The sequence below is a fragment of the Hemiscyllium ocellatum genome, chromosome 8 (genome assembly GCF_020745735.1).
Source record: "Hemiscyllium ocellatum isolate sHemOce1 chromosome 8, sHemOce1.pat.X.cur, whole genome shotgun sequence".
Taxonomy (NCBI): domain Eukaryota; kingdom Metazoa; phylum Chordata; class Chondrichthyes; order Orectolobiformes; family Hemiscylliidae; genus Hemiscyllium; species Hemiscyllium ocellatum.
In genome coordinates, this window is record NC_083408.1 from 119,973,509 (window position 1) to 119,995,837 (window position 22,329).

The 22,329-nt window shown below is 42.8% G+C and overlaps 1 protein-coding gene across 2 annotated transcripts in view; it reads right to left on the minus strand.

Moving 5' to 3' along the window:
- Window positions 1–22,329, minus strand: part of pomt2 (protein-O-mannosyltransferase 2) — a 217,352-nt gene that overhangs the window by 188,546 nt on the left and 6,477 nt on the right. For both annotated transcript variants that reach the window (XM_060828634.1, XM_060828633.1), the window contains exons 2-3: window positions 19,849–19,933; window positions 8,039–8,143 (exon numbers count right to left, since the gene is read on the minus strand). In XM_060828634.1, the coding sequence (XP_060684617.1) occupies window positions 8,039–8,143; window positions 19,849–19,933 (190 nt within the window). The remainder of the gene's footprint in view (window positions 1–8,038; window positions 8,144–19,848; window positions 19,934–22,329) is intronic.

Genomic DNA, 22,329 nt, shown 5'->3' on the forward strand with positions numbered 1-22,329 from the left:
TCTTTGAGAAGGTGACTAAGGAAGTGGATGAGGGTAAAGCAGTAGATGTTGTGTATATGGATTTTAGTAAGGCGTTCGATAAGGTTCCCCATGGTAGGCTAATGCTAAAACTTCGGAGGTATGGCATTGAGGATACATTAGAGGTTTGGATTAGGAATTGGCTGGCTGGAAGGAGACAGAGGGTAGTAGTTGATGGATTATGTTCATCTTGGAGCGCAGTTACTAGCGGTGTACCACAAGGATCTGTTTTGGGACCATTGCTTTTTGTTATCTTTATAAATGATCTAGAGGAAGGACTTGAAAGCTGGGTAAGCAAGTTTGCGGATGACACAAAAGTCGGTGGAGTTGTGGATAGTGAGGAAGGAAGTGGTAGGTTACAGCGGGATATAGATAAGTTGCAGAGCTGGGCGGAAATGTGGCAAATGGAATTCAATGTAGCTAAGTGCGAAGTCGTTCACTTTGGTAGGAATAACAAGATGATGGATTACTGGGCTAATGGTAGGCTACTTGGTAGTGTGGATGAGCAGAGGGATCTTGGTGTCTATGTACACAGATCTCTGAAAGTTGCCACCCAGGTAAATAGTGCCGTGAGGAAGGCATATGGTGTACTGGGCTTTATTGGCAGAGGAATTGAGTTCCGGAGTCCTGAGGTCATGTTGCAGTTGTATAAGACTCTGGTGAGGCCTCATCTGGAGTATTGTGTGCAGTTTTGGTCGCCATACTATAGGAAGGATGTGGAAGCTTTAGAACGAGTGCAGAGGAGGTTTACCAGGATGTTGCCTGGAATGGTAGGAAAATCTTATGAGGAAAGGCTGAGGCACTTGGGGCTGTTCTCATTGGAGAAGAGAAGGTTTAGGGGAGATCTGATAGAAGTGTATAAGATGATTAGGGGTTTAGATAGGGTAGATACTAAGAACCTTTTACCGCTAATGGAGTCAGGTGTTACTAGGGAACATAGCTTTAAATTAAGGGGTGGTAGGTATAGGACAGATGTTAGGGGTAGATTCTTCACACAGCGGGTTGTGAGTTCATGGAATGCCCTGCCCGTATCAGTGGTGAACTCTCCTTCTTTATGGTCATTTAAGCGGGCATTGGATAGGCATTTGGAAGTTATTGGGCTAGTATAGGTTAGGTAGGATTCGGTCGGCGCAACATCGAGGGCCGAAGGGCCTGTACTGCGCTGTATCCTTCTATGTTCTATGTTCTATGCTCTAAGGTAATTGTGGATGATTTTGCTCAGGGACTGGCAGCTGGTTGGAGACCAATCAAAAGAGAACAGTGTTGGCCATCCAACCACAGAAAACGTTAACTGAGACTTTTGGGCAAGAGGCAGTTTTGTTTTAGAAGCTGCCAAACTGGGAAACCTTTTGGTTTTACTTTGCTGTCTCTCATTTTCTCCAGTTATTAAATTGTTGAAAATTTGGGAAAAAAATAGCCAGTCTGAAAGAAATAAGTAACGCCTCCAGATGTCTGGCGGAACCTGTTTGCAGACTATTGACTTCAGAATTCAAGATATACAGTCCTACATGAGCTGAAAAATGTGTTGTTGGAAAAGCGCAGCAGGTCAGGCAGCATCCAAGGAGCAGGAAAATCGACATTTCGGGCATAAGCCCTTCTCTCATTCCTGAAGAAGGGCTTATGCACGAAACATTGATTCTCCTGCTCCTTGGATGTTGCCTGACCTGCTGCGCTTTTCCAGCAACACATTTTTCAGCTCATACAATCCTACATGCCTATAATGCAACACATCAAAGGATTTCGCAAAGGCTTAATTCACATTGTTGAAACATTTATCGGCCTGGCAGATTACAATTCTTTTAATTTCATTTTTACTGCATCCTTAAACAGTGTGTGTGTGTGAGTGTGTGTGTGTGTGTGTCTGTCTGTCTAAGAGTGGGGAGTTACATTTGAGGGGTAATGGGCCTAGACCTTAGGTACTCATTAGATTGTCTTAACATGCGGACTCAGAAAGAGGTGGTGGCAGAAGTATTCGATCCCTTGGGTCTGCTCCGCTATTCAATACGATCAAGGCTGATCATTGATTTCAATACCCTAATCCCACCCCCATAATCAATTGATCCCTTTAGCCACACGAGCTATATATACTCTCTTCTTGAAAATATGTAACATTTTAGTCACAACCACTTCCTCTGATAGTGAATTCCACTGGCTTAGCATTTTTCGATGAAGAAATTTCTCCTCATCCTGGTCCTAAAAGATTTACCACTCATCCTTAAACTATGTCCTCTAGTTCTGGACTCCCTGGTCATTAGGAACATCTTTCTAGTCTCCAACCTGTTTTATCGTGCTAGAATGTTATACATGTCTCGAAGAGATCAGTTCCACGCCACCACCTCGGAAAGGCAGTCAACATCAAAGACCCTCTTTCCCTGGTTATAATCTCTTCCGACTTCTTATGTCAGGCAGAAGATACAAAAGTTTAAACACACATATCACAGATTCAAGAGCAACTTCTTTCCAGCTGTTATGAGAATAGCCCTCTCAAATTTCAAATCCAATGTTAATCTTGCTTTTTGTGCACATTCTTTGCAGCCATAACTTTCTATTCCTTTTTGGATGTAAGTTTGCTCACTGAGCTGGAAGGTTTGTTTCCAGACGTTTCGTTACCCTACTAGGTAACATTTTCAGTGGGCCTTAGGCGAAGCAATGCTGAAAATTCCGACTTTGTATTTATGTGCTTGGGCTTCTTTGGATTGCTGATGTTATTTCCTGTGGTGAAGTCACTTCCTGTTCCTTTTTTCCAGGGGCTGGTAGATGGGGTCGAATTCGATGTATTTGTTTTAGATTAGATTAGATTACATTACAGTGTGGAAACAGGCCCTTCGGCCCAACAAGTCCTCACCGACCCTCCAAAGCGCAACCCACCCATACCCCTACATTTACCCCTTACCTAACACTATGGGCAATTTAGCATGGCCAATTCACCTGACCCGCACATCTTTGGACTGTGCGAGAAAACCGGAGCACCCGGAGGAAACCCACGCAGACACGGGGAGAATGTGCAAACTCCACACAGTCAGTCGCCTGAGGCGGGAATTGAACCCGGGTCTCAGGCGCTGTGAGGCAGCAGTGCTAACCACTGTGCCACCGTGTTGATAAAGTTCCGGTTGGAATGCCATGCTTCTAGGGATTCTCATGCGTGTCTTTGTTTGGTTTGTCTTTGGATGGATGTGTTATCCCAGTCAAAGCAATGTCCTTCTTATCTGTGTGTAAGGATAGTTTTCTGCCTGTTTGTCCAATGTAGTGTTTGTTACAGTCCTTGCACGGTATTTTGTAAATGATATTAGTTTTGCTCATTGTCTGTATAGGGTCTTCCAAGTTCATTAGCTGCTGTTTTAGTGTGTTGGTGGGTTTGTGGGCTACCATGATGCCAAGGGATCAGAGTAGTCTGGCAGTCATTTCTGAGATGTCTTTGATGTAGGAGAGAGTGGCTAGGGTTTCGAGATGCGTTTTGTCTGCTTGTTTGGGTTTGTTGCTGAGAAATCACCGGACTGTGTTCACTGGGTGCCCAATCTTTTTGAATACACAGTGTAGGTGATTTTCCTCTGCTCTGTGTAGTCCCTCTGTGCTGCAGTGTGTGGTGGCTCATTGAAATAATGTTCTGATGCAACTTTGTTTGTGGGTGTTGGTCCCCACGCACTCTCTGCCTCCCATTTTAACTCTCATCCCTCTTATATAGACCATTTCTTACCCTGAAGAGATCCCAATGGTCCAAAAAAATGTGAATCCTTGCCCAATGAACCAGCTCCTCAGCTATGCATTAATCTGCTCTCTCCCCCTATTGCTATCTCACTAGTCCTTGGCCCTGTAGTAGTCCAGATATTACTATCCTCGAGGACCTAACTTCCTGCCTAATTGCTCCATATTCCCAGTGCAGAATCTGTTTTCCCGAGCTACATACACAACGAACTGCTGCTGGTCTCTCTCTCCCCTTTCAGAATATTGTGCATCCACTCATTAACCCCAACACCAAGGAGGTAACACATGATCCTGATGTCGCATTGCCAGCTGCAGAAACATCTGTCTGTGTCCCAGAAGACTGTCCCCTATTATAACCGATTACCTGGAACCGGACATACCTCTTGTTACATTCATGCCAGTCACTGTACCAGAAACCTGGCTGTGTTCAATACTCCACTAAAATACCATCCATTCATCCATCCCCCCTCCACTCCACTAACTGTATCCAAAGCTGCCTGACATGGGATAGCTACAGGAGACTCCTTCACTACCTGGCTATCTCTCCTACCACTTCTCACAGTCAACCATCTTATCTAACTGTATCTGCAATGTCTCTGCTTTCCTAAAACTGCCATGCATTACACCCCCAAGCTTTTGTAAACTCGTCATTGCCTCTAACTGTTGCTCCAAATGATCCATGCAGCCCGATAGGATTTGCAACCACAAAAAAACTCTTCCTTTAGACATAGACTCCACGAACATTCCAAATTTGCCTGATCTCCCTCACCTCAGTGGAAAAGCAAATCACCTTACGAAAAGCCATTCCTGCCTCGAACAATGTGCAGATTCAGAAACTAAAAAAAATGCAACACACTTTGCTGAAAAAATGCAGCATTAAGTGCCTCTGAAACTCCTTGCTACAGAACTTTGTGGGGCAGAGCCCTTGTGTATACTGAAGGCTGAGGTAGATAGATTCTTGATCATTAAGGGAATCAAGGATCATAGGGAAAGACGGGAAGGGTGGGCATAAGCAATCTTGGATCAGCAATGATCCCATTGAATGAGGGTGCAGACTTGAGGGGCTAAAGGGGTGTACTTGTGTTCCTTTTCCTGAAGAGTCTTAAATCTAGGCTTTTTGGTTCTCAATCTTTCCATCAATGCAAACAACCTATTCCATGTACACTGTCCACACATGAATTTGAATACCTCTTAATTTCTCAAATCTCCTCCCAATTTTCTTTTCGGCTGAAGAAACAGTCTCAACTTCTCTATCTAACTGAAGTTCTCTCTAATCTCTGGGGCCATTCTCATAAATATTTTATGCATTCCGCCTAATACCTTCTTTCCTAAAGTGTGGAGTCAGAAGGTCAGCTGAGTCTGAACTAGTGCTTCATACAAATTTATCACAACTCCTTTGCTTTGTAACATGTGGCCCTACCAATGAAACTGTGTGCTGTATGCTTTTTAAACTGTGCACTAAAACTGCCCTGTCACCTTCAAGACTTATTCACGTATATGTTCAGGTCTCTATGCTCATGCAGCACCTTCAGAATTTTATCTTTTATCTATTAGATCTCCATGTCGCTCCCACTAAAACAAATCACTTCATACTTCTCTGCATTAAATTTTAATCGGTCGCTTGTCTGCTCATCTTACCAGTCTTACTATATCCTTTTCAACTTCTAAAGGGCTCATGGTTCATAACACACCAAGTTTCCTCTCATCTACAAATGTTGAAATTTTGCCTTTTATACCAAAGTCTAGGACACTAACACATCTCATGAAGAGCAGGTGCCCTGGCAGGTGTCACTACAAGCCTTCCTTCAGTCCAAAAAACAACTATCCAGCACAACAGTCAACTTGATTTCCGTGTTGCTACTATTCCTTCTATTCCATTAACCCAGAACATAACACGCAGTATTGGCCCTTCGGCCCTTGATGTTGCACCGACCTGTGAAACCAGTTTGAAGCCCATCTGACCGACACTACACCATTCTTGTCCAAATGCCTAACCAATGACCATTTAAATGCCTGTAAAGTTGGTGAGCCTACTTCTGTAACAAGCAGTGCATTCTACACTCCTACTACTGAGTTAAGAAATTACCTCTAACATTTGTCCTATATCTATCACCCCTCAATTTAAAGCCCTTGTCCTAGCCAACATCATCCGAGGAAAACACCTCTCACTGTCCAACTTATCTAACCGTATGATTATCTTAGATATCTCAATTAAGACACCTCTCAACCTCCTTCGCTCTAACAAAAACAGCCTCAAGTCCCTCAGCAGACCTTCCCTCCATACCAGGCAACATCCCAGTTAAGTTCCTCTGCACCCTTTCCAGTGCTTCCACATCCTTCCTATAATGCGGTGACCAGAACTGTACGCAATACTCCAAATGTAGTGGTACCAGAGTTTTGTACAGCTGCATCATGACCTCATGGCTCTGAAACTCTATCCTTCTCCCAATAAAAGCTGACACACCATATACCTTCTCAACAACCCCATCAACCTGGGTGACAACTTTCAAGGATCTATGTAACTGGACATAGAGATCTCTCTGGATTAGTGGTGCTGGAAGAGCACAGCAGTTCAGGCAGCATCCAAGGAGCAGCGCAATTGACGTTTCAGGCAAAAGCCCTTCATCAGGAATAAAGGCAGAGAGCCTGAAGCGTGGAGAGATAAGCTAGAGGAGGGTGGGGGTGGGAAGAAAGTAGCATAGAGTACAATCGTTGAGTGGGGAGGGGATGAAGGTGATAGGTCAAGGAGGAGGGTGGAGTGGATAGGTGGAAAAGGAGATAGGCAGGTAGGACAAGTCCGGACAGCGCTGAGCTGGAAGTCTGGAACTAGGGTGAGGTGGGGGAAGAGGAAATGAGGAAACTGTTGAAGTCCACATTGATGCCCTGGGGTTGAAGTGTTCTGAGGCGGAAGATGAGGCGTTCTTCATCCAGGCGTCTGGTGGTGAGGGAGCGGTGGTGAAGGAGGCCCAGGACCTCCCTGTCCTCAACAGAGTGGGAGGGGGAGTTGAAATGTTGGGCCACGGGGCGGTATGGTTGATTGGTGCAGGTGTCCTGGAGATGTTCTCCAAAGCGCTCTGCTAAGAGGCGCCCAGTCTCCCCAATGGAAAGGAGACCCCATCGGGAGCAACGGATACAATAAATGTTATTAGTGAATGTGCAGGTAAAATTTTGATGGATGTGGAAGGCTCCTTTAGGGCCTTGGATGGAGGTGAGGGAGGTGATGTGGGCACAGGTTTTACAGTTCCTGTGGTGGCAGGGGAAGGTGCCAGGATGGGAGGGTGGGTTGTGGGGGGGTGGGGGGTGGGGCGGACTTGACCAGGTAGTCACAGAGGGAACGGTCTTTGCGGAAGGCGGAAAGGAGTGGGGAGGGAAATATATCCCCGGTGGTGGGGTCCGTTTGGAGGTAGCAGAAATGTTGGTGGATGATTTGGTTTATGACCTCTCTGCTCATCTATACTACCAAGAATCTTACCATTAGTCCCATACTCAGCATTCTTGTTACTCACTCATGTTTCTCACAAATCCCTTGTGGGACTTTTGGAATCCAATACTACATCAAAAGTGGCACCCTTGTCAGCTCTCTTCATCACCTCAGTGCTTAGGAAATTCAGCTAATCACGATTCGTGCTTAAAAAGCCCATGTTAACTTTTCTGGCACCAAGTTTGATTATTTAAAAAAAAAGATTTAAAAACTGCAACATTAAGCATAAAGAACATTATTATTGCATCCAATAATGAGCACTGTTTGGTGCGCCTCACTTCCCTTCTTTCTGAGGGATATGTGAACATTAGAACTAGGAGCAAGAGTCGGCCATCTGGCCCTTTGAGCCTGCTCTGTATCATGGCTTCCACTTACCCACCCTCTGACCATAACACTTAATTCCTTTACTGTTGAAAAGATTACTTTAGCTTGAAATACATTTAATGAAGAAACCTCAATTGCTTCATTGGGCATGGAATTCAACAGATTCACAACACTCTGGGTGCAGAAGTTCCTTCTCAATTCGGTCCTAAATCTGCTCACCCTAATTTTAAGGCTATGTCCACTTGTTCTAGTTTCATTCACCGGTGGAAACATCCTCTATACTTCTATCTTATCTAATCTCTTCATAAAATTATGTCTCTCTCTACAGGATTCCCCCTTTATTCTTCTAAATTCCAATGAACATAATCCCAGGCTGCTCAGTCTCTCCTTGTAACTATGACTCGTGTGGCTAAATATTCTTTTTGGACAACTTGTTTTGTATTTCTTTTGGATTTTTTAAAATCATTTTTCTCAGTGTATTGATATTCTGTTTATCCAGCTAATACTTCTTACCGCTCTCATGCCATAGTAGTGGTGGTGGCCATACTTGTCTCCAGGTTTTTTAAATGGGAAAGTACCATCATATCCAGTCAGATATCCCGCCAATCCAATTAACATCTAGGAATGCAAAAACAAAGAAACTGAATGAAGAGGAAGAGCAATTGACTGAGGGACAAATGTGATCAAGAATAGCAAAGCAATTAAAAATAGTTTTAAAAAATTCAAATTGCTGGAAAAGCTCAGGTCTGCTAGCACCTGTGGAGACTCAGAGCCACAGAGATATCAAGCACAGAAACAGACCCTTAGAATTAGATATCCTAAATTAGTAGAGTCCCATTTGCCTGTAGTTGGCCCATATCACTCAATCTCTGCTGTCTATACTTGGCATACGCTTCCTTCTTTTTCTTAACCAAACCCCCAATTTCTCTCGTCAGTCAGCATTCCTTACACCCATCAGCTTTGTCTTTCACCTGAACCGAGACAAACTGTCTCTGGACTCTGGTTATCTCATTTTGAAGGCTTCAAATTTTCCAGCGTTCACTTTACCTGCAAATATCTTCCCCAAATCAGCCTTTGAAAGTTCTTGCCTAATACCGTCAAAATTGGCTTTACCCCAAATTAGAACTTGAACTTTCAGATCCAGTCTATCCTTTTCCATCACTATTTTAAAATAAATAGTATTACAGTTGCTCGCCCCTAAGTGTTCCCCCACTGACAGCTCAGTCACCTGCCCTGCCTTATTTCCCAACAGGTCACATTTTGCATGTTCTCTAGTAGGTACGTCCACATACTGAATCAAAAATATTTCTTGTACACGCCCAACAAATTCCAATCCATCTAAGCCCTTAACAGTCTCAGTCTGTGTTTGGAAAGTTAAAATCCCCCACCATAACCACCCTATTATTTTACAGCGAACTGAGATCCCCTTACAAATTTGTCTCTCAATTTACCGCTGACTATTGGGGGGTGTATAATACAATCCCAATAAGGTGATCATCCCTTTCTTATTTCTCAGTTCCACCTGTTCAATTTGAGGTTACAGGTCCCTTCCTTCACAGTACATCATATTTACTCATTCATAAATCCCTACTCAATCATTTATAAAACGCAGTTCGGTATTATATTTTACTATCACAAGATAGGCCAAATTAAAACAACCCATTACTGCAGTTCAGCAGAAACCCATAAGGCAAGAAAGAATAATGGGAGAATTAAATTAATTGAATCAGGGAAACTTCATTCAATCAGAATCAAAGATTCCAGCAACAACAACAACAACAGTGACACAACGGGAACTAAAGAGAGCAGATGGGCATGACCGTCTAGCATAGTAAAAGCTCTTGAACATACAGCAGCAAAGTAACTGCAGAGTGTTCACATATGGTCTAAATCACTGAACAGAACAATTCTCAAGTACCTGCCTGAGTCTGTCAGTTTCAAGTATTTTCCAGGAAACAAAACAAACCATCAAAACCATGGAAAGGAGAATCATTTCAATGAACTGACACCTGCACCCTGTAAATGCCAGGCACATTAGTCATCCACTAACTATACTGTGCAAATGTTAAACCTATTAATGTATTGATAATTGTATTCTGAAAATGTTGATCACATTAATGAGCTGCCTGTTATGATATGGTATAAGAAAGCCACTTCCACTCAATGCCGCAGCTTCAGCTCAGAAAGCCGTGACAGCAAGTTCTCTGAATAAAGACAACTGGAGGCCTTTTTACTGTCTCTGTCTCTCACTCCATTCACAGTCTAAAAAAAAGAACCCCAATACACCCAAACATCATCCTTGGACATATTCCCAGGATTATCTTCCCTAAGCTTACCGATAATGTTATACCTTATCAAAAACGCCACTCCCCCTCCTCTCTTGACCCCCTTTCCATCCTTCCTATAGCATTTCTATCACAGAACATTAAGCTGTCAGTCCTGTTCATCCCTGAGCACGTCTCTATAATTGCTATGATATCCCAGGCCCATGTTCCTAATCATGCCCAAAGTTCATCTGGAGAATGGGAATGAAGTGTGAGCAGGTAGGGAAAGAGTTAAGTTTAGGGCTGCTTGACAAAGGTTCAGCTGGCGTGACTTTGACCAGATAAGAATTGGATGTAGGTTTGCTCTCTGAGCTGGAGGGCTCGTGAAACCGAACAAATTAGATTAGATTAGACTTACAGTGTGGAAACAGGCCCTTCGGCCCAACAAGTCCACACCGACCCGCCGAAGCGCACCCCACCCATACCCCTACATATTACCCCTTACCTAACACTACGGGCAATTTAGCATGGCCAATTCACCTGACCCGCACATCTTTGGACTGTGGGAGGAAACCGGAGCACCCGGAGGAAACCCACGCAGACACGGGGAGAACGTGCAAACTCCACACAGTCAGTCGCCTGAGTCGGGAATTGAACCCGGGTCTACAGGCGCTGTGAAGCAGCAGTGCTAACCACTCTGCCACCGTGCCGCCCCACGTTCAGAACCTCAACCGGAGTCACAAATCTTCTCAAAACTCGCTAACAGATAAGAACTTGTAGTAAACAATGAGGTGCTGAAAACAAGGGTCGTGATTTAGCGAAGTAAAGAACATCCACTGCATAATGCCAAATGGATTAATCCGCCCGTTGATGCTCGCTGATTATAATGGTCACCCAATCAATACAGATGTTGCCTTATTTGGATGCTGCTCCCTCTAAGTGACTGCACAAATTCCTTAAGAAGATTAGATTAGATTCCCTACAATGGGGAAACAGGCCCTTCGGCTCAACCAGTCCATACCGGCCCTCCGAAGAGTAACCCACCCAGACCCAGTTCCCTCTGATTAATGCACCTAACACTATGAGCAATTTAGTATGGCCAATTCACCTGACCTGCACATCTTTGGACCGTTGTTCAAAAGACTGAGAACTCATGCCCTTCTGTATATGGACAATCGCTCTCTTGCCATGGCTTGCAATATAAGTAAAGAAGGTAGAGCCATACTGTGTGTCAGAGTGTTTGCTTCAACTGATGCAGGAATGCAGAAACAGGATGTCAATCTACCTTCCCTGTTAGGCCTCTTGCACTGAAATAAATGCTGCTTAATTTATCAGTCTTACCTCGTCCTCTGCTTTGTTCTTGCCTGCTCCAACTGTTTGAGGGCTCGTGCCCGAAACATCGATTCTCCTGCTCTTTGGATGTTGCCTGGCCTGCTGCACTTTTCCAGCAACGCATTTTCTGCTCTAACTGTTTGACTGCCTCATTTTCCCAAGTGTACTAGTCTCAGACTGATCTCTTTCCTCAGTATCTCCCTGGATCCCATTCCCCATTTTACTAGTTTAAATCCTCCCGAGCAGTTCTAACAAATCTTCCTGCCAGTATATTAGTCACCTTCCAATTCAGTTGTAATCCATCCTTCTTTCACAGGTCACTTCTACCCCAGAAGAAATTCCATGATCCAAAAACGTGAACCCTTTCCCCTGCACCAGCTGCCACGTCATGCATTCATCTATTCTGTCCTCCTACTCCTACCCTCACTAGCTCAGAGCACTAGGAATCATCCAAATATTACTACTAGAGGACCTCCTTTTTAGATTCCTGCCTAAATTTGGAATCATGTGCGCAATTCTGGTCTCCCTCCTACAAGGATGTTGTGAAATTTGACAGGGCTCAGAAAAGATCTACAAGGATGTGGCCAGAGTTGGAAGGTTTGAGCTATAGGGAGAGGCTGAATAGGCTGAGTGATGACCTTATAGGAGGCTTATTAAATCATGAGGAGCATGGGATAGGTAAATAAGCAAGGTCTTCTCCCAAAGTTGGGGTAATCCGGAACGAGAGGACAGAAATTTAGGGTGAGGGGGGAAAGATTTAAAAGGGACCTAACAGGCAACTTTTTCACACAGAGGGTGGGGTGTGTATGGAATAAGCTGCCAAAGGAAGTGGTGGAGGCTGGTACAATTACAACATTTATAAGGCATCTGGATGGGTATATAAATTGGAAGGGTTTAGAGGGATTCAGGCCAAGCGATGGCAAATGGGATCAGATTAATTTCGGAAATCTGGACGAGTTGGACTGAATGGTCTGTTTCTGTGCTGTACACCTGACTCTATAACTTCCTTTACTCTCCCTTTGGAATGTCATTATTTTCTCTTACTGTGTCATTAGCTCCAATGTGTATAACAATTTCCTGCTGGTCTCTCTCCCCTTTGAGAATATTCCACACCCTGTGTAAGATATTCTTAATCCTGGCACCAGGAAGGCAATACACCCTCCTATTTGGCAGCTGCACAAACTTCCATCTGTGCCTCTAGCTAGAGAATCCCCTATCCCAATTGATCATTTGGAAACTGACATACCCCTGGTTACATTAGAGACAGTCTCAGGACCAGAAACTTGGTTGTTCTGACTACATTCCCCTCAGAGTCTATCACTCCCTACATTTTCCAAAACAGCATACTTGTTTGAGATGGGGATAGCCATTGGAGACTCCTGCACTGCCTGCCTCCCCCTCCTACCTTTTCTGGAGATAACCAATCTTCCTGACCTTATCCACAATTTTTCTCCCTTACTATAACAGCCAGCTCCTGTAAATTCCTCAGGGCCTCTAACTGCCACTTCAACTGATCCATACAATCCGATAGGATTTGCAACAAAACACACTTCCTGCAGCTATAATCATCAGTAACATGGAAACTCTCCCTAATCTCCTTTAACTGACAGGAAGAGCATGTCACTCTACTAAAGGCCATCATTAAACTTTAATAATGTACAAACCTAGAAACTAGCAGTCTTACTGCTCTAAAGAACATTGCTCCAGGATAACTAAGAACCTATGTTTTATATTTTTTAAAAGTTAATCGAGAGATACATCTCAATAAAACATATAATCAAAGAAGAACCCACTCAACTCACTATTGTATATTTATGAAATAAAATCAACAGTAAGGTTACACTTTAAAATGTGCAACTTTGCACTTAGCTACTGCCATGCTGTGTACTCTCCCACACAGGTTCCTCCAAAGTCAACTGTGAATTTCCCTGTTTGTGAGTTTCTTAGACACACAATTTCCAGAGATACTTGAACTCAAAACAGCAAAGACAGTAGTTGTGCAAATTGGAAAGCAGAGTTACTATTTCGGGTCCAGTGACCCTTTTTCACAGCCCAGGGTTTGGGTTCTGAAGGAGGATCACTGGACCTGAAACATTAACTCTGAGTACTCTCCACAGATACTACCACATTGCTGATTTCTTTCAGCAATTTCTGTTTTTGTTTTTGATTTCTAGCATCCACTGTTCTTCTAGTTTTCTTAACTAAAAATAGTAATAAGGTCTCAGGAAACACAAATTAAAAGCAGTCAAGTGGATCCAAGATGGCGGCGACCCAGCAAGTCTGACTCTCCAGTGCTCCTCCCAAGACTTGGGCAAAGTGGGTCACCCGCCCCCACCACACTCACCAAATCACTTTAAATAGTTTTTACTTAATTTAAGTAGGTGCTTAGTACTGAATTTAAACAATTTAATCTCCAGTAAAAGTGACTAAAGGGAAGAGAGCCCACAGCTCTCAGCAAGCAGGAGCCCCTCCCCCACCCTCTCCAGCTGCAGCTGAGGCGTCCACAGCCGCCCCAGGGGACTTACCTAGGGTGGCGAGCCTTGTGGAAATCATCTCCAAACTGGATGCGAAGATCAACGCTTTCGTTGAAGAGTCCCGAAGCCGATGGGACTCACTCTCGGCCGCGCTACAGAAGCACGACTGAGACATCAAGGAAATTGAGCGCCATGACAGAGGGGCAGAGCTAAAGGCCGCGACCTCCGAAACTACAGCACAATCGGCCGTAGATCAGGTCCGGACTCTTGAACAGCGAGTCCAGATCTTAGAGAATCACACTGACGACCTCGATTCTCGAGGTCGTCGAAAAAATATTCGTTTGCTGGGCCTTCCCGAATGGGAAGAGGAAGGCCAGCTTACAGCGTTTCTCAAACAGTGGCTTCCACAGCTTTTAAATCCGGAGGCTGGATCAGGCCAGGTAAGGATGGAATGGGCCTACCGGGTTGCAATACCCGGGCCCGGCCCGAACCAGCGCCCCCACCCGGTCCTGTTCCGACTGCAGAGCTACAAAGAGAGGCAGATCCTCCTAGAAGCCTCCAGAAATCTTGGTAAAGGTCCTCAAGCCATGATCTATAAAAGAACCAAGATCATGTTATTCCAGGACTTTTTCCCAGCTCTGGTCCGAAAAAGGAAGGCGTTTAATGAAGCGAAGAAGTGTTTAAGGGACCTAAATATTCAGTACTCCTTGTGTTACCCAGCGACACTACGCTTTAACCATGAAGGGTCCGTGTATAACTTCGGATCGTCGGAAAAGGCCAAGGAATTTTTAGATTCTCTTAGATAAATTGTAAGAGTTAATTGATGTTGTTTTGCTTTCCCCACTCCGGTTTACATCCTTTTTTTTATATATATTAATCCTTTTTTTTAAACCCTACTGTTTAATATTATCTTGGGGGGTGAGGAGAGGGATTTATTTATTTGTTCTCTACTTAGCGATTTTCTCCCCCTCTTTTTTTTATTTGCCGGGTGGTCTAGTTAATGTTGGTGGGGGGAGGTGGTTACCTTATCCTGTTTTATCCCTGTCTTTAGGAGCAGGGTTGTATTCCCTTGTTACTTTGTATTACTATATTTAATTATTACTTGTTCAGGCTGTAATTTTATAGTTATATATGTTTATACATGGTATTAACATTACCAAATATATCCAGGTGTTAGTTGGGGGGGGTAGGGTGCTCACTGTTAACTCTAGCCTTGTAGTATATTTGAATTTTCTCCATCCTATTGAGGAGCACCTGGGTCAAGGGTGGGGCACTGGTTGGGAGAAGATACAATGGACTTTTGCAAAGGAAGTGATACCCCCTGGGAACAAGGGGGAAAATCTCCATTTAAATACTTTTTTTTGTGTAGAAATAGTTTTTTATTATACTGTTGTGAGTGTATTAGAGAGCCTTTATTTTTGTGAATTTTATATGCTCTATGCTCGGGATGTTCTGGATAGTGTTTTCCCTCCCAAGGGGTCTCAGATTTGCCCGGATGATTATGGTTGATCAGTCGGTTAAGTGGTGCACCTGGAATGTCAAGGGGAGTAATTCACCAGTCAAAAGGAAGAGAATATTAATCAAACCTCAAGAAAGAAAGGGTTGATACAGCTCTTCTACAGGAGACACACTTATTGGATAAAGAACACTTGAAATTATGATAGGGTGGATTTGATCAGGCCTTTTTTTCTTCTTTTAGCTCAAAAAGCAGGGGAGTTGTTATTCTTATTCGGAAGAATTTCCCTTTCAAAATCCTAAATCAGATCAAAGGTGAATCTGGACAATATATTCTGATTAAAGCTCTTACAAATGGAGAGGAATATAGAATTTTAAATTTGTATTACCCCCCCAGCACATCCTTTTAAATTTATAACAGAAGCCTTCTCAAAATTGATGGCTCTCGGTGCCCGTCATACAATTATAGGGGGAGACTTTAATCGTATTATGGATCCGGAAATAGATAGGATTCCCTAGAGTACTGCAGGAGTACCAGATCTAGACAATTGGTGGATCTGAACAAAAAATTAGGACTAGTAGATGTATGGAGATGCCTTCATTCACTGAGCAGAGATTTTTCTTTTCACTCCAATCCACAAAAATGTCACACCAGAATTGAAATTTTTTTGCCCCCTCGATTTTTAAAAATTCCATATCATCCTGTAAAATAGGTAGTATAGCAATTTCCGATCACGCTGCTGTATATATGGAAATCAAAGCGAGGAACAATGAGACATTCCCCCCGCATTAGCGTATGGAGCCCTTCCTGATGAAGGGTAGTAAATTTGTCAAGTACTTCTCTCAAGAATTTAAAACTTTTTTAGAAATTAATTCAGGTACGGCTAGCAACCCATCAATGATTTGGGAGACCATCAAAGTTTACGCACGAGGTTTAATCATCCCATACTCAGCAACCCAGAAAAAATTAAAGGGGGAACAACAGCGTCTGCTCGAAGCTCGCTTAAAAGCAGCTGAAACAGCATACGCTGACAGACCTTCTATTATCAAATTGCAAAGGATTACAGCCCTCAGGACTGCTTTAAACACCACGCTTACCCAAACGGCTAAGAGGGAAATATTATTTGCAAAACAAAACAAATTTGGCGATAAACCTGGTAGATACTTAGCATTTCTTGCAAAGATAAAGAAGGCCCCTCAAACTATCACGTCTATCAAGGAAAATATGGATATTTTGACTCATGATCATAAAAGGATTAACGCAATCTTTAGAAAATTTTATTTTGATTTTTATAAATCACAGGATTGCGAAGACAGGACTAGGAGGATGCAGTCATTTGTTAAAAACCTGACCTTTCCGGACCTAATTCCGGAACAGGTATCGGTCTTGAACGCTCCCCTAACAATCCAAGAAAAACTTCAGAGCGGTAAGGCACCTGGCCCAGATGGCTTTCAAGCTGAATTCTATAAAGAATTTATAGGAATATTGGCTGGTCCACTTATGGACACGTATAACTATCCATACAGTCAGGGCTGTCTCCCGCCTTCGCTGAAAGAGGCGAATATCTCTCTTATCCTTGAAAAAGGAAAGAACCCAGAAGATTGTGTGTCATACAGACCAATATCCTTGCTAAATGTAGATTTTAAAATCCTCTCTAAAACGTTAGCATTGAGGCTAGAAAGGGTATTGCCACATATTATAAAGGAGGATCAGCCGCAGATCATCCAATAATGTCAGAAGGGTTTTGAATGCGATTCAAACCTGCCATCAGGGAAAGCTACCAGGAGTAGTAGTCTCATTAGACGCGGAAAAGGCATTCGATAGGGTTGAATGGTCATATTTGTTTTACACATTGGAAAGGTTTGGCGCTGGAAAGGTGTTTACCAAATGGGTCTCAACACTGTATAGTGATCCCAAAGCAGTTGTGATTACCAATAGATTAGGCTTGGATAGCTTCAGTGTGGGTAGGGGCTGCCGTCAGGGATGTCCTCTCTCGCCATTGCTATTTACGCTAATAATTGAGGCACTAGCAGAAGCTATACGGGCTGATCCTAACATAACGGCCCCGAGGATTGGTACAGGTAAACATAAAATTACCCTTTATGCAGATGTTGTTCTTCTATTTCTCAGTAATCCTTTGATGTCCGTGCCTCGCTTGATCCAAGTTATTAATATATTTAGTGTATTTTCAGGCTACAAAATAAATTTCTCAAAATCGGAGGCTATGCCAATGGGTGGCCTTGCTAGTATATCCCACTTATTGGACGGATCCCACTTTCCCTTTCTGTGGTCCTTGGAGGGTTTCTTATATTTAGGCATTTTTATTACCCTAGTATTTGGTCAGTTATACAAGGCTAACTTTGTGCATTTCCTAGAAAGGATAAGGCAGGACCTCCAGCGATGGGGAGACCATCCAATTTCCTGGCTGGGTAGAATAGCACTAATTAAAATGAATGTCCTGCCCTGTCTCCTATACCCTATGAGAATGCTTCCGCTGATGCTGCCAAGGATGGCATTACGTAAATTATATGGCTGGCTGGGTTCCTTTATCTGGAATCATAGACGGCCCCTCGTTAAGCTGAAGAAGCTACAGCTTCCACAGGCAAGGGGAGGATTGGACTTCCCAGATTTTAAGAAATATCAGTTAAGTTCCCTATTAAGTTACATAGCTGATTGGGTCTTGCCTGACCCACAATCAATCTGGCTAACATCGAGGCTTCTCAAGTAAAATGCCCACTTAGGGTAAAAACCCTATAATACTGAACACAATTAAAGCTTGGAATATAATGCGGCAAAATGAGGGCAACTCATAAAACATCCCCCTATGCTCCGATCATGGGAGCATGGGGATTTCAACTGGGGCTTACAGATGCTACTTTCAAATTCTGGAGATCTGGGGTATCTCCTGTTGAGGGGATCTGTTTAAAGGGGTCCTGATGTCTTTTGAACAGTGCATCACGAATTTGGATTACCTAATGGTGATCTCTTTCGATACTTCCAAATTCAACATTACACACAGAAGACAACTACTTTATTAGATAGTCTTTATAAATCAGATAGAGAATGTAGAGTGCTATGGCCAATGGGGGTATCTTCCGTCAGCACTATTTATTATTTATTACATGATGAAGTATCGGGAGATATGGACAAGCTGCTTAAAACATGGGATCAGGATTTAGGACTAGAAATCTCTTTAGAAACGTGGAATGACATTTGGGAAAACACCAGAAGAATCACCATCTGCAACAGAACTCAGGCCATTCAGTTGAAGATACTTCATAGGGCCCATATAGCACAGGATCAATTGGCAAAATTCAAGGCAGGAACATCTCCCATGTGCCCCAAACGTTAAAGAGAGGTGGGCACTCCTGTACATTGCTTATGGACCTGTCATAAGATCCGTAGATATTGAACTAAAATAGCAAGTGCTCTGACAAAAATCTTAGGAATGGAAATTAGAGCGGACCCTGTATCTCTCCTTTTGGGCTTTTTGAACTTATCCTCCCTGGATATGCACAGGAAGAGATTATTTTCTATTCTCTCTTTCTGTGCAAGGAAACATATTTTGGTAAACTGGGTGGCTGAGGGCCCCCAGGACTTTCAAATTGGCACAGATCAATTATGGAATGCATTCCCCTTGACTTCCTTAGAAATACAGTGCACCAAAAGACTGCATTATTCCATAAAATATGGCAGCCCTTCTTGAATTATATAAATACAGATATTTTGGCCATCCTAGTGGGCGGCACGGTGGCACAGTGGTTAGCACTGCTGCCTCACAGCGCCTGTAGACCCGGGTTCAATTCCCGACTCAGGCGACTGACTGTGTGGAGTTTGCACGTTCTCCCCATGTCTGCGTGGGTTTCCTCCGGGTGCTCCGGTTTCCTCCCACGGTCACAAAGATGTGCGGGTCAGGTGAATTGGCCAAGCTAAATTGCCCGTAGTGTTAGGTAAGGGGTAAATGTAGGGGTATGGGTGGGTTGCGCTTCGGCGGGTCGGTGTGGACTTGTTGGGCCGAAGGGCCTGTTTCCACACTGTAAGTCTAATCTAAAAAATCTAATCTAACAAGGGCTTTTATTTAATTGAGATGGTGAACCTGGCTGGTCTGGAGAGGAATCCCGCATGAATACGGGTTTAGTTACGATTTGATGTAAATACATCCCAGCATGTATCTCACTACCCAATTTCTGTGTTAACCGTCGGGTTTTTTTTTCTCTTATTTGAATAATATAAGAGACTTAATTATACACTCTGGTTAGTTGTAGGTTAGATTAGTAGTTAGTTGAGTTTTGTTTTCTTTTCCCTCTGTATTTTTCTTTTGTTAAATTTTGATCATTATTTATTTAAGATTTAATTGTATATCAATGTTTATACTTGAGTTTTTTTATTTGTAAACTTGTAAAAATGTTAAATTTTCAATAAAAACATCTATAAAAAAAGCAGTCGTCATTTTGTGCTTAGGAGTCAGGCAAGTCACACTAACAGCTGTGCACAAAGCAGATCACTATACAATCAAAAGGACACAATAGCACCAGAGACAGCAATAAAGGTGGTTACAAAGATGGCACCAGAAGTGAGATTTCAGCCATTTTGGTTTTCCAAAGCGTCTTCAAAAGAGATGACTAAGTACATTTAACATTATGAATGGGTTGGAAAGAGTAGAGGTAGAGAAAATGTTTCAGATTGTGGGAATATTTGAAATACAGGATCATTAAAGATACAAAACAGTTGCTAATACATCCACAATCAATGATGTATTGTTGTTAATTCTATGTGCATACATTAAAATATCCATACCTTGCCGAGTGGAGGGTGAACATCAAAAAAAAACGTTCGGTTAATGTAGTAACTTCCCATTTTTCCAAAGTGAGTTTCATCCCAACTGCAAAGATAAAACATAATATGACACTGGATTTCAAATATACCCTTTCCCATAGATTAATCATTAACTTAAGTTGCATAGCTAAGGGAGTCTGCACGCGAATGTGAACAAAATCATTCCAACCCGTCAACATCCATCCTGCAAGTACTTGGCACAGTTTTTGTTCATAGACAACAGTTCCATCTGACCGTGCTTGCGTGTATTTCAGTCAGCCCTTGCACTAATGCAGATAAGAAAAATTTAATCCTTTTTAAAAAAATAATTCTCATTCCTAACAAATATTTGGTCTTCATAGTTTAAGAAGTTTAAATATTTTTGATCTTGACACTTGCTTACAAATGTCATTCAGGTGATTTTCAAAATGGAGGAGTTCCCATCCACACTGGATAGGACCATTGGTATTAAGTTGTCTCACTTTCAAATGAAAAAAGAAACATGTCCTTATATCCTAAATTTGAGTGCATCTTTTCCAGAACTCCATGATCAAAGAGACTCAATCAGTACCAACCACCATTGTTAATTTGATTCATTCCACATGACAAAGAAAGGACTGAAGAAGTTGGGTACAGCAAAAGCTATATGTCCTAGATAACATAATGGTGATGCTCCAAAGTTAGCTGCATCATTACCCAAGCTGTTCCAATGTAGCTCCTGCACTGCCACCTCCCCAACAAGGAGGAAAATTACCTCGATATGAGAAGTCAACAAAAGAAAAAGACAAGTATATTCTGGCATGGTGGTTGAGCACTTGCAATAATGGAAGAGAAGCCGTAATACTGTTCCGAAAACAGTTCCAGGATTTAAACTTAGCTAGATTAGAGTGGTGCTGGAAAAGCACAGTAGGTCAGGCAGCATCTGAGGAGCAGGAAAATTGACGTTTCTGGCAAAAGCCCTTCATCAGCTGTCCTTGTTTTTACCTAGTTGATTTAAACTTAGCGAGTCAAGGAACGATGATAGAGTTCCAAGTTACGGTGGTATATGCCTTGGAGTGAACTTGAAAGGGATGGTGTTCCAATTGTGCTACCCTTGACCTTCAGTGGGATAGAGATCACCGTTTTAAAAGTGGTGTCCAAAGAGCCGTGAAGAGTTTTTACAAGTACATTGTGTCAATGATACATATGTTGTCACTTCAAAAATCTTGTCACTCCAAACAACTATGGCATCAAGGTTGATCACAAAAACTTACCCGATTACTAATGCCCTTTAGGGAAAGAAATTTGCAGTCCTTAGCTGGTTTGACCGACCTACGACTTCTGACCACTGTAATAGAGACTGGCAATGCCAGCAACGCTTACATCACTTGAACAAATTTTCAAAAGTTTTCCAAGATTTCTTATTGAGACAAATCATAAGGTTCTGTAATTGTCAGAAGTCCTCCACCCAAGCCTGCAGTGAATTCCCAATCTGCCTTTCCACCCTAACCAGGCCAAATCTCAGTGTCCTTAAATCACTCAATTTCCTTCAATCTCACACTGAGGGAAGGTCATCAAAGATGGTTGAGCCTTGGACACAATCCTGAGGAACAACTGCAATGATTCCAGGGACTGAGATGAACAATTTTTAGCCAAAATAGAAGACAGCAATCATTCTTAGCCAGGTCAGGTTCCCAGCATCATAAATGCCAGCCTTAAGGTAATCTGATTGTTTTCGGGGGTTTCTTTTGTGTGGAGTCACTGATTGGTGAAGAAACTCACAACATTCTTGTAATAGTACTGAAATCTTGTGTTTCAAAATTAGCTGTGCCCCCATGAATCAAACAGCTATCTATCAATGTGGAAATTGCCAACATATAATTATCTACAAAAAGCAGTCGAGTATGTTGTGCTGGAAAAGCACTGCAGATCAGGCAGCATCAGAGGAGCAAAAGAATCAACGTTTCAGGCACAAGCCTTCCATCAGGAAACGTTGACTCTCTCACTTCTCAGATGCTGCCTGACCTGCTGTACTTTTCCAGCACCACACTCTCGACTCGGATATCCAGCATCTGTAGTCCTCACTTTCTCCCTTTACAAAAACCAGGACACATCCAAACCAATATTTACCGCCCAGTCAGTATACTTTCCATCATCAAAGTGATGGAAGGAACCCGAGCAGAACTGGAATCAGAGAAACCTCTGTTCTCAGGTGGAGTCATACTTGATGCAAAGAAAGATGTTTGTGGTTGTCGAGATCAGTCATCTCAGCTCCAGAACTTTGATATGGGCTTCCTTTGGGTAGAGCCCTAGGCTCAACCATATTCAGCTGCTTCATCAATTACCTTCTCTCTATCATGAAGTCAGAAGCAGGGATGTTCATTGATGAATGCACAATGTTCAGCATCATTTACAGCTCTTCAGATGCTCAAGCATCCCATGCCAAATGCAGCAAGATTTGGACAATATCAAGGTTTGGACTGA